Here is a 12,683-nt window from a genome sequence, read left to right on the forward strand (position 1 = left end):
CTGCAGATTAAAGAGCTGCTCGCTAGAGCCCAGCACATACAAACTGGATTTCTCTAGCCACCCCCTGAGAGGTCTTTCCCTCCCCCATGCATGGAGGCAGATGTTTGGTTGTTTAATATTTGAACTCGTCTACCATCGAGATACTTTTCCATGATGGGGCATGACTAGGGAGGATGTAATCAATCCATTTCTCAATACAAGAGAAGTGAGAGGCTTGGAAGCAAGTGCGAAGTGATTCACTGGTTAGATGCTCTCCTTGCTTCCCTTGTCCTCTCTGCTTAGTTCTTCCAAGTTTGAAAATTATCCTTTGCTTCTGTTTCTCACAAAATCAAATTCTGATGCAAATGAAGCAGGATGGGAATGGGTTTATTTCTTTGCTGTTTTAATACAAGTATCCACATTATTTCTGACCACAATTTCTTGTAATAGTATTAAAAAAAAATAAAAGAGATGAGTGGATTTGTAGCTGCTTCTGAACACTTGCTGAAATTACAAGTTCTGAGGGACTGATGGGTCCTTCTGGGCAGCAACACCACTGCTTGTTGCACAGACTTGTATTCTCCTATCAGAGTGTCGGCGTCAGCTGGGAAAGAGCAGATCTGCAGGCCCACAAGGAGAGATTAACCCTCCCGGACAGATGTTGGTTCAGGCCCATGCAGTTTCAGCTAAAGCTTTCCAGACTGGCTTTGACTCGTTCCATTTCATGGAGAAAACTGTAGAACTGGGGCAAAGTTAACTCTGCAGAAAAAAAGAGGCATTGAGTCTTAAATTTCAGGTTACACTTCCAACATTGGAAAAGCCATTCTGATGCTCCCCCAGAGCAACTTGTGTCCATTTAAGCTAGGCAGGATTAGACACTGTGACTGACTTTCGGCAGCCATTTCTTTACACTAGCTGGACTGCACGAGGTTCTGGGCTAGGATTCTCCTAACAGCAACTGACACCTGGGAAATACTTACTTTCTTTGTCTGCCACGCTGCTCTGACCGCTTTTCATAGCTCTATGGCATATCTATCTATATTTACTTATGCAAAGATGTGAAGATAGCTCAGCAGTCAGTGCTCCTCAATCATGCTCCCAGCATGAGTGCGGCAGGGAGGGGCCAGGGCAGAAGTGGCCACAGCACCCACCAGCGAGGCTCTCGCAGTGACCCTTGCTAGGGTCTGCGCCCAAAGCTCCCCCACCTCCAGCAATGCCCAGAAGCTCTTGAGCAGCCACTCAGCTTTCGCATACTTCCCTTCTGGAACTGTTAACTCACCTACATACACGTTTTCCATTTGGCTCCCTTTTTTGATCACCAGCTTCAGCTTAAGGGAAGAAAAGGCAGAGGTATTTTAATTCAGAGACGTGTATTCTGAGCACCATGAAAAGACAGAAGTACAGGAGTCTGCTGTGAGTTTCAGACAGGCAGCATGCTGCAAAGCACACACATCTTTGACAGGCTTTTCAGGAAATGTCACTGTAGGAATAGATTCCTTAGACATTGGGAGGATCTCTGGAAGTCCTTATAAATGGCCACATTTCCCCTCCCTCCCCAAGATAGCATGACCTTTGCCAGATTGAGCTTTTTGAACAGCTTTTCAGAGTGGGCTACACTTCTGTGATACACGGTGTCTTCAGAAGAGAAACAAATAGCAGTATGCCTGCTATCTGCTGCCAGTTGCACTCAGAAGCCTGAAGCAGATGCACTGTTGCAGAGCTACTTATGAGATCTAGCTTTCCTCTAGCTCCTCTCACAGTCAGTGCTTCCCACATGCCTGCTCATAGCTTGTTCCTTAACTGCACTACAACCTGAACTCTCTGATGCAGGAGATTTACCTGTAAGAAGATACTTCCCACTTTTTCCAGTTCACTGCTCCCAGCAGTCACTGTGAGTCAGAAAGAAGGGAGATAATCTGTTAGCTAAACTGTGAAAGAAAAAGTTATTTAGCTGAGAGCTGCTGTTGGGTTTCCCAACCCATTCAGTTTATGTTTTAGCGCTATTACCTCCAAACTTCCACTCCATATCTATCAGCTGGTTAATCATCAGCGTCTGACCAACAGCTAGGTGTGTCAGGGTGGGGGAATTCACCTTCCACTGCAAGAGCAGAAGACACACAAGAAATCAGTTCAGAGAGGCCTCTATTTATGTTACTTGTAATTTCAACTAAGTCAGAAACAAGGCAGACTGATGGCAGAAGCCTGAAATGGAGGTGTGCGAAGGGGCAAACTAATGTGGTCGGGAGGGCTTTCAAAGACGCTTGAGTCCTGCTAGGATTTCCATCTCCCTTGTCACTTCTGTAAACAAAACTCACTGTTTTTGTTTTAGTACTGGTTCAGTGTAACAATATCTGTGCAAAAAGTCATGTGCAGTTGTGTGACTGCATGACCTCGGGGCTCAACACGTGCAAAGGAGAAAAACAATTAAATGAAAGCCACACAGAAGTGCAGGAATCATGAAACCGATAAGGCAGAGGACAAAGTGCTCCTTGTCAGTTATCCAAGGATCCTCAGTTCAAAATTCTGAACTAGTTTTGAAGAAGATACCTAAGTGCTGACACATCTCAGTAGCACAGCAGGGCTTTACAAGCTCCCACTCAAAGACTGTCGTTTTGTTAGCTTAGAAACAAGCAAAAATATATTAATACCTGTTCTGCAAAATAACTGGCTTTCTCTTCACTGAGGCCTGTGGGAGAAACCAGATGAGATTACTATATGTGATAAATATTAATTATCTTTTATTTAGTGAAAGTCAGGTGACCTACCTAGAGCAATAAAATCTGCTCTGACTTGTTCGGAAGACAAATTCCTCTTCAGGGCACCTGAATAAACAATGCAGAGAATAAAAATCACTTTTTATTGAGTCAAACCAACACAGGGATGGAGACCCCGCGACAGAAAGCCTCTGTTCTCAGGCTGTGTTTTGAAACAAACCACAGCTCCTCAGGATAGGAAATACAGTTGTGCCTGCTAGTATCTTTGCAGATGCCCAGTGCTTTAAAAGTCAGGGCTATGGGAGTGCCTGAGAGAGAGGGCGAGATTTCATTGCAGGTAACCATGGAAACAGCAGCAGCAGTTGTGTTTTGAAGTCACTGCTTTCTCTCCTCTAGAAGCTTTGCTTGTTAAAGGAGAACTGTTAAGGCTGGCAGGCTACTAATTTGACCTACCTGCTGTGTTTTGGATTATGGGTGTGAACGTGTGCATATAACACTTTCGCCTGCTGTGCCTGCCTCCTTTGTTCTGGGGCGCAGGCAGCACATGGAAGTTTACAAGGATTCTGTTCTCTGAAGCCAAGAGCAGGAATCTCATAAATTGAAAGAGACTGCCAATCCCACGTGGCTTCCCGTCTGTGTAGCACATAGGCAAAGTTATCTGCTGTAATCTGTTCTGATACTGTCTGTGGCATCCCAGAGCTAAGGAAAAGTTATAGCGGGATTGGAGCCAGTGCACACAAACAGGAACGATGAGACTGCGTGTACCTCGGCCAGGATCAGGAAGTGAGAACATGCTGATTCCACATTAAATACCCCCAAGACAGTTATAGGATAGGAAATTATTCATTGCTACTCCTGGACAGAAGGACTGGCTTGAAGTAGCAGAACGAGTCTGGACCAAATGCAGGAAACAGTTGTGCATGGCTTCACTGCTGTGAAGAAAGCTATGGGGAACACAGGACTGAAGGATAATAGCCGGGGACTATTAATAACAAGAAGGATCAATGGGATGAACGTGCAGTGGAGGTGTTTGATGCATTATCATGTCAAACAGCAGCCACAACACTACAGTAATCTCATAAAGTGCTGGAGTCTGGGGTATTCAAGGGGAATCCCCCTGCCCCTCTTCCCCACTATTTATGAATGACAAACTGCTGGACACATAAGTGTTTTTCTAAAACAAGGCTGGTAAGGACAGATGTCTCCTTTATATGGCCTAGAACTACGCCACTTTCCAGACCACTCTAGAGGGATGTGTACATTGTTCTACCAGTCTCAAACAGCGCCTGTCCTTGTAGGAATTTACAGTACTGGCCCACTTGGACGGCAGTTACTACAAAGGCTTGGTTCCAACATAAGGCTGCACTGGTGTGGCAAAATGGATTTACAGGTACAAGTTAAACCAAGCGCTGTCACAGTGTTGTGCTTGCATTTAAAGCCCAGACATTTAAGTGAGTTTAGTTAAGCCTGTGAAATGTGTGTGCAGGCAGAGTATACAGAATACAAAGCCCAAGTCACCAAACAGGGTTATTTCAACAGAATTTTTGATTCTTAAATACTAAGCCATTTATCACCAACCATTAACACTTAATTGTGCAAACCAAGCACACTGCAGTTCTGAAGACATACTTTAGCAGCACGAAGGAATGGATGCAATAGTTTGGCCTCAGGGCAGCATATGCAAATGATCACTTACCATTGGGCACCAGAAGAATACTTTTGACAATGTTTTTCAGAGGGCATAAGCTGATTTTATTCATGGTGGCAAAGTCTGAGAGCTGAGTCAGAAACCTTTCTACCTGCCCAAGAGAAAAAGCAGTGACACAATCTTATGTCTGCATGTTTCTCACCAGAAAGCTGCATTCACACACTTCTCCTTGGTGTTCTGCACATGCCTTACCTCCTTGGGCTCTGTTAGAAAGCGGAAGAGCACTTCAGTCAGTGCTGAGAATTGCTGTGAAGAAAAAGGACAGTGTTACAGACAGGCATCAGCACACTTCATTTCTCAGCACCTCACCACAACCATCACCACCACAACTATATATATCATCTATATCTATATCTATATAATCTACATCAAGATACACCACCTTGATGCAGCTCCACCTGCCCCCGGTACATTGGTCCCAGAGTTTGACCTCCCCTGCTGGTAAGGTACCCCTGTCCTTGGCATTACAAGATGCCTATGGAAAGGATTTGCTCATGGATGCTCTTCAGAGACTCTCAAAGGGTTTGTGCAGCTGGTAGCTGGCACTGTACAGGCTTTTGTGACTCGTGACTAATCAGAAGCTGCTGTTCTATCCTGTGTAATCCAAAAACTGTGAGTGGGAAAAGATGCAAACATCTACTCTCATGTTTCACAAACTCCATGGGGTAACCAGACTAACTTGGGAAAGGAGAACTGGTTAAGGGTCTAGTCACTGCAGTTTTCTAAGCGTGCAGCTGGCAGGGCTGGAGAGGCTGCCTGTAGGGCAGAGCACTACCACCCTCCCTCCTCTGCTGGCCATGACCTGCTGGGTATGGCTGGCTGGTCTGCTGCTGCAGCGGCTCATCTTGCCCTACCCTTGTCATCAGCTGTGTAACAGAGTCGGCACCAGGCTGTTACCCACAGTTCTGGCAAGCTGAGCTAAAAAAGCCTCATATCTTCCACTAACTTTAGCAGGAGCAGAACCAGCTTCTGCAATCCGGCTGCACACCTGGTGTGTCAGTGACCTGGAGGCAGACATGTACTGCTGGCTGGCAGCACTGACGTGGGGCAGGAGGGCCGTGGGGTATCAGTCACCCCCCAAATACTGCAGTTCCATCGAGAAAACACAGTGCTCCACAGGACCCTACTCCCCACACAGGGGACAGCCTAAGCCCCTTCACTGGGAAGGCCTTGCGGCCTGAGCAACCAGCTCCCGCGGTGTGCGGGGCTCACCCGGCCAGGCCTGGGGCTGCGGCTGAGCCCCGGATCACGCTCCACAGCCCTGCCCCAGGCACCAGACAGTGCAGGTCCCTCCTGGAGCAGGCCGAAACCCAGCAGGGGCCCTGGCACTGGGGTATGGAGGCCTGACTGGGCCCGGTACTGGGGCTGTGGGGGCTGGAAGCCTGATGGGGCCCTGTACTGGGGCTGCTCAGAGAGTGTGGGGCCTGCTGGGCCCGATGGAGCCTGATACCGGAGCTGCTCCAGGGCTGTGGGGCTTGGAGGCTTTATGGGGCCCTGTACTGGGGCTGCTATGGGGGGGTGAGGCCTGGCAGCCTGGTGCAGCCCAGTACTGGGGCTGCTCAAAGAGTGTAGGGCCTGCTGGGCCCGGTGGGCCCCGGTACCGGGGCTGCTCTGGGGCTGTGGGGCCTGGAGGCCTGATGTGACCCAGTACCGGGGATGCTCCGAGGGTACAGTGCTGGAGACCCAGTACCGGGGCTGCTCTGGGGCTGTGGGGCCTTCCTGGCCCCAACTAGGCCCGGTACCGGGGCTGCTCCGGAGCCGCGGGGCCGGCTGGGCCCAGCACCCGGGCTCCGGCTCACCCCAGCCGGCTGCGGCCGCCCTGCTGCCGCGGGCCCCGCGGGCTCCCCGGCCGGGGCTGCCCCCGCGGCCGCGCCCCGCTCCCCCCCGGCCCGGCCCGGCCCCACCTGGGCGCTGAGCTGGTTGAGGTTGTGCATGTCGCCGCTCACCGCCTCCGGCACCGGGTCGCGGGTGAAGTTGAGCAGCCCCATGGCGGCGGCCGCGGCTCCGCCCGCCCCGCCCGGCCCCAGCCCCGTTGCAGGCGCCCGCCTCAGCCTGAGCATTGGCGGCCGCACTTTCCGCACCGCCGCCGGTGCCGCTGGGTGCTGCCGGGCGGCCGCGGGCACCGGGGGGCTCCCCCCCCCCCGCCCGGCCCACGACGCAGCCCCACGGCGCTGGGGGAGCCGCTGGCTGGCGGCGGGCGGGGGGTCGGTGTGGCGAGGAGCCGGTTGCCCACGGCGGGGCTCGCAGGGGGGCTGTGCCACGGGCCCCGAGGCCACGCAGGCTGCGCCTGGGTGGGCAGGGGGGAGCGCGGCTGGGCTCGCCCTCAGCTCATCTTCGGGCACCGGTGCGCGGTCCCGGGGTGCAGGTGGCTCTGGTGGGACGGTTTGGGACAGGCTCTTGCTTTCCTACCCCGGGCAGTCGGCAGCACCCCAAAATGAGCGCTGCCTTGCGAGTCTCGTGGCAGTAAGTGCTTATACTCTTCCTTCCACTGAGATCTCCGTCCTAGAGTTTTTTAGCCACACGTTTAATTTTATGCACTTGATCACTTCCGTGGAAGGTAATGTTACTGCTAAGCCTGGAGCCCCGGCTGTGGGCAGAGAGGGGGAGAACTGTGGGTACCCTCTGCGCAGAGGCTTGAACCTCACCTGGCTGATGGCTGAATAGCCGAAGTTGGTTTTCTGTACAAAAAACTCAAATAAATTGTTTAGAAAACATAGTTGTAGGGTGAATGTGGTTTTTTTCCTGAAAATTCCGCTGAGGACCTGAAGCTCGGGTGCGGTTTCCCCCTCGGGCTGCGGCTGCCAGTGCTGAGCCAGGCAGGGACTGGCGGCCACCTCACAGCAGCTCCCTGTGCCCACGGTGGCCCGTGGCCTGTGGCCCAGCAGCTCCCTGTGCCTGTGGCCCATGGCCCACAGCCAGCTGCTCCCTGGCCCGGCGTTGGGTATGGGGGAGGCAGCTCTCGGCAGAAAGTGTCTGTGTTCGAAGGGGTCAGGGTTTAACAGGGGCATTTTAACTGATTCTTGCCATAACCCATAAGCAGGAGGTCTCCTTGGTTCAGAGACACGTAGGAACACGGATGAGTTGTAAAATCGCCTTCTCACCCTCTGTTACCTGGTCTCATTTCTGTTTGTGCTCGGGAGGAAGGTCTTGATTCAGGAAATACTAAAACCTGATGTATTCCCGCAGAGGTCAATGGAGCTGATTGCATCCTTAAACACTCCCTTGCCTTAAGCTGCTATTTTGCAGCTTTCCAAGAGCAAAAAGATAAGCTCTCCAGCAGCTATTCCACTATCAATGTGAATGTGTCTGATCTGTTTTATCTGGGAAGGTGTTCACTGGCTGCCTGGCAGACGGACAGCGTATAAAAGCCTATGTGGAAGGTAGAACTGCAGCAGCCCACAAGGGCTTCTGTTTTATTACTGACACTTCCAATTGCAAATGAGACTGTAGGAAATTTTATAGTGCCTTTCATTGTGAAGATATCCCAGTAGTGGTTTATAGACAAGGAATTAAGCAGCCAAGTACCGCTAATGGTGAGTTAATAGATATTTACTGGTGGTCTGGCTGGAAACAGCATTTAGGCTTCCTTTTCTTCTCTACCTCCTAGCCCACCTGGGAGATTTTCTATTTCATACATGCAGGGTGCAACTGTGTACCTCCATGGAGTAGAATTGTTGAAGTGAAAAAATTGCATGTGGGTTGCTTGCAGGATTTGACCCTAAATATTTAGGACATCTCAAAACAAGGTGTTTTTTCACATTGGAACAATTTATCAGGTTCTACGCTGAACTGTCCACATTGGCATGTCTAAAACCACAGGATATGCTTGTCTCTGAAGGATGGTTAATCTTAAGTAGAACTCATTCAGGGAGATGCTGGGACTGAGTAGCACGGGGTGGTAGCGCATGTGGACACAATATCCCTCTCTGGCTTTAAAACGTTGCATACAGCCTCATGTAAATTTTCCTAAGTGTAAATTAATAATTGCAGTCAATTATTGCACGTTTTCGTAACCACCCAAATTCATTCACCTGCACTGTGTGGCCGAAAAATTGAAATAAGGAACGAGGCAGTTTTCTGTCTGGTCTGTATGCCGGGATTAGCTGTGCAGGAGCAGCATGTGACTGATCTTTATTTCCCTGTGTCTTTCTAGGATGATGCTTTAGGAACTGATTAAAGGTGCTCTCGGTGCACGCGTGTGTGCTTGTGTGAGTATGCAGGAGGTACGGCAGGAGGGAGAAGCCAACGTTGCTAAACAATTTCCCATGCAGCAAACCAAATTCTTGGGGAAAGTTGAGTGACAGGATCCAAGAAGAAGAGTTTAAGTTGAGGTATGTGTTCATAACATCCTGTTCAGACAACCCCCAGGAAACTGGGCAGTCTCACCTCCTGGGATGGTGGTTTGGCTGCAGTGTGGCATGCAAGTGCCCTGAACCCCATTATGGCACTGGCAGTTCTACACTGGCAGGTAGGCTTGGTTCTGCCAGCATGCAGTTTTGAAAAGGATTTACTCAAATAAAAGAGAAAGTTGCAGGGTGACTGGATTAGTTAGAGGGGTGCCAGGTGCAGGATGGTCCCCAGAGCCCCGAGCAGAGCCCCAGGGCTGTCCCTGCCCAGTGCAGGCAAGCTGTGTCCCCTGGCAGCCATCAGCCCCCTGGCTGCCTCTGCCAGGCCATTCTCATGCAGAACATGTCCTGATCGACTCATCAGAGCTGAGGACAAGCTGGGGACAGCAGTTCAGAGTTACAGATATGCACGCTTGTTCACCACAAATACAGTCAAAGCAGCAGCGAAAAGCCGTGGGGGGAGGGAACACACACGGGAAAATAGAGTATTAAAAACGGTGCAGTCCAAAATGAGACAGAGGATCAATGTGCCCTACTTCAGATGCATTTTTCAGCTTCATTTCACCTGTCAAACTTGAAAAGCTTCCTCAGCACTCGGAGAGTGGGAAGGGTCCTTATTATATAGTCTCCAGAGATCAAATCCCGGGGTGTCACCGTCCTGTTCTCAGCTGCCACTTTCCATGCAAAGCTCTCAGAGCCCTCTGCAGTCATCCCAAGGTCAGGGTTGGAGCACCTTCCTGAAGCGGGGTAGCATTGCCTGCACTTGCTGGCCTGAAAAAGGCCTGGAAAAGGTAAGACTGTGTGACCGAGCTGGGGATAAAACCCAGACCACCTCTCCCCCTAGCTGGTGCTGAGCCCACCCGCTTTCTGTGTGTTCTGCCCATCTGCAGCATCTGCCTTGAGCTGCGTGGACCTGGCAGAACATCTCTCTACATGGGCTGAGGGATGCTGCAGCTCCTCCTGGCTTGCTGGTGTGTTGCAGATTGCCCAGCTGAAACTTTGGAGGGTTTAGTTCTGTTCCCAAGGGAGGCTGATATAAATGAGATCTTTGAGACAGGGATTTCAGTGTCTTCTGCAGTTTAATGCCCTTTCCCCCGTCACACTCTGCTCCCAGACAAACGTTGCTACAGGAGTAAATTATTGCAAGCATTGCGTGCCAAGGTGCTGGGTGCTGGTATGCTCCTGCCTTGTGACTGGAGGCAAAACCCTTCCTCTGCGACTCCGCTGCCCGTGAGCGGGGATGATAATCCCTCACCCGCGAGGGAAGGAGCAGCTCGGACCTGGCGCAGAGGGGCTCTGCTTGTTGCTGGCTGACTGCATGCTGGCAGCCCATTTCTCTTGATAAAAGTATATGTGCTTAGGAGGGCAGCTTGGGGAGGCCTCGTCACTTCAGATTAGGCTGTAGCAGGCGTATCCTGTTTTCTAGGAAAAAGAGGATTTTGTGGCCAGCTTTGTTAGAGAGGCATTGAAGATTTTTCTTTGTGTGCCTTTGCGTTTGAAGTTTACACACTGGTAGCTGTGGACTTTCTAGATATTCTGGTTACATGGATGACACTTACTTTTAACCTTATTTTTATTAGAGGTTTGTATCATGTGGTCCTGGCCAGCCCACAGGAAGGGCTAGAAACTTCATGTAGGAGGGGTAACACTTCCTATCTCCGTGTAAACAGCAGTTCCCTCCAGATGGGAAAAGCCAGCTGTAGGGGAGGCTGGAGGCTGTATTCCCGCATATGGCAGCAGGATGAGGCATTCCCACAGTGGGGACAGACCTTGCTTCCAATAGCCAGAGCCCTGCCACCATGTAGCACAGCTCTGTCCCAGGCTCAGGAAAGATGCTGGGGGCAGGAGACCTTCTCTGAGGAGCAGTGGTGAGGAGTGGCAGCTCACCAGGAGCTGGTGGAGCTAGTGGAGAGGTAGGCAGTCAGCATGGGGCTGGGGCAAGGGCTCAGGCCATGGAGCAGCTCATGGAAGAGGAGGACATGTCCCATGGGACATGCTCCAATGGGGTCTTGCAGTGAAGAATGCCAGGCAGTGAAAATGGTTGTTACTGTGGGCTGGGAAAGAGCTGCTGTGCTGTGGGCTGTGTGTACACCAACACAGGAAACCCCAAAGCTTGAACTTAGCAGGAGCATCACCACCAGCTTTAGCAGAAGGGAAAGTTCCTCCTGCTCCCTACCCCAGGGCCTCTAGAGGAGCTTGCAACTGCCCAAGGTGATTTAATGGTGCTGATGCTTCTCTCTACCTTCCAGAAGACTCAACAAGCACTTAGCCATTACTGCGGCCTGGGAATCTGGGACCCACAGATCCAGAGATGACAAGGTTCTGCTGCTCACAGCTGTAGGTAACGACACATATTTGCTCAATTGCTTTATCTGTCTGGAATCTCCAGGTATGCTGCTTGTGGAAGACAGAGCAGGTCCCAGCTCAAACGCTTGGGTGCAAAGCAAGAGACAGCAGGTGGTTGGAACCAGAGCAGAGTGCTGGGCAGGGAATGGTGTTGGATTGCCTGGCCAGGGTGGCAAAGGAGAATCTTAGGAAGAAATTTGAAGTGAGAGACTTGAGTGGGCAGAGAGGGGCTGTGCCTGGTGCTGTAGCCCGGGGACACTGCAGAGAAGGCAATGGCTGAGCAGCCTTTGGTGAGGAGGAGGATTCAATCGGGAGTGATGAGTCACGCATGGAAGGGCTGGTGCGGTCACTGGGAAGCATTCCCAGTGGAAGATGAGGACAAGGAGTCACTTCAGATGTGAATGGATGTTGCCAGTTCCCAACTCTGTTGTGATGGTGACAGAGAGCAGCTCTTTCAGTTGGTCGGTCACCGGCTCCACGGATGTGAAATGCTGGCTGAGAGAGGCCAGCGAGGTGTGAAAATGTCTCTTGCTGGGATGATTTTTTGCAGAAGCATTGCACAGTCCAGCTGTGCTGCAGATGGGAGTCCCACCGTCACAGGGAGACATCTGTCCGTGGCACGGTGTGCAGAGGTCGTGCAGCCTGCACCCAGGGGTGGGGAGGGACCCCCCACGTCTCCCCAGCCCCTGCTCCCTGCTCATATAAGCCCTGGCCACACTTCCTGGCTTCTTGCAGCTGCTCCAGCGATGGAGCGGAGGAGCTTTGTGCCCACAGCCATGTCCCACCACTTGTTCATGCTGGAGAGCCCCAGAGCTGATGGGGAGTGGTGCGGGGTTGCTCTGGTACCTGCCTGGCAGAGGCTGCCAGCTGCCAGCCTTTGTGCAGCAGGAGCGGCTGAGAGCCTGGCAGAGGGTACCAGAAATGTCTCGCAGGAGCCTAAATATAAAAATCCTCTTTAGAGGTACCTTTTTTCTGTGAGATGACATACAAAGTCTCTTGACTGTTAGGAAATAAACTTGCAGCGTCGCTCTGTGGTTGTGTGTAGCAGAGACAGGGGAAAGGGTCAGGGTTTGGCTCATAATCTACCCAGAGCTGCTTTGTTTGGTGCCAGGCCTGTTTCACAAACAGTATGCACAGCCGTGCTCTCCTGAATTAAATGATAACTGAGGGGAAGAGAGAGAAAGAGGGCGTTCCAGCCGGGTGGGAGATTGATGGCAGGTCAGCGAGGCCAACAGAGGCAGGAAGGTTTCCGTAGAAAGGGAGAGGAGCCCGTGGATGATTGAAGCAAGGGCTAATTCCACCCCAACAGTGCCCTGGAAACTCTGATGAGCACAACCAGCAAAAGCATTTTGTTTCCCCAAATTTGGAAAACCAGATAGGATTAAAATCTATTTGCTTGGTTTTAACCTACTCAACAGAGCTGCAAATTAGCTTTAGGTTTATGCAGCTTGAACTGTAAGCTCTGGAATTCCCGATGGCTTCCCCAGAACAGATTTCTTGGCTCCTCTTGTTCACTTGCAGGGCTTTTTTTGCACGTGCAGCCACATTTTTCATGCTTGTGTCTTGCAGGGATGGAGGGGTGGTCTGGGG

At 51.3% G+C, this 12,683-nt stretch overlaps 1 protein-coding gene across 1 annotated transcript; it reads right to left on the minus strand.

Moving 5' to 3' along the window:
• Positions 1–350: 350 nt before the first annotated feature.
• On the minus strand, positions 351–6,519 carry COMMD7 (COMM domain containing 7). Its single transcript, XM_080404064.1, has 9 exons — positions 6,306–6,519; positions 4,594–4,647; positions 4,390–4,492; positions 2,745–2,801; positions 2,628–2,665; positions 1,987–2,077; positions 1,819–1,868; positions 1,259–1,307; positions 351–738 (listed from the first exon to the last, which is right to left on the minus strand). Exons 1-9 carry the CDS (start codon positions 6,459–6,461, stop codon positions 662–664), a joined length of 675 nt encoding a protein of 224 aa, XP_080260190.1. The 5' UTR covers positions 6,462–6,519; the 3' UTR covers positions 351–661.
• Positions 6,520–12,683: the final 6,164 nt, after the last annotated feature.

Source organism: Falco punctatus (assembly GCF_963210335.1).
Source record: "Falco punctatus genome assembly, chromosome: 10".
NCBI classification, from domain to species: domain Eukaryota; kingdom Metazoa; phylum Chordata; class Aves; order Falconiformes; family Falconidae; genus Falco; species Falco punctatus.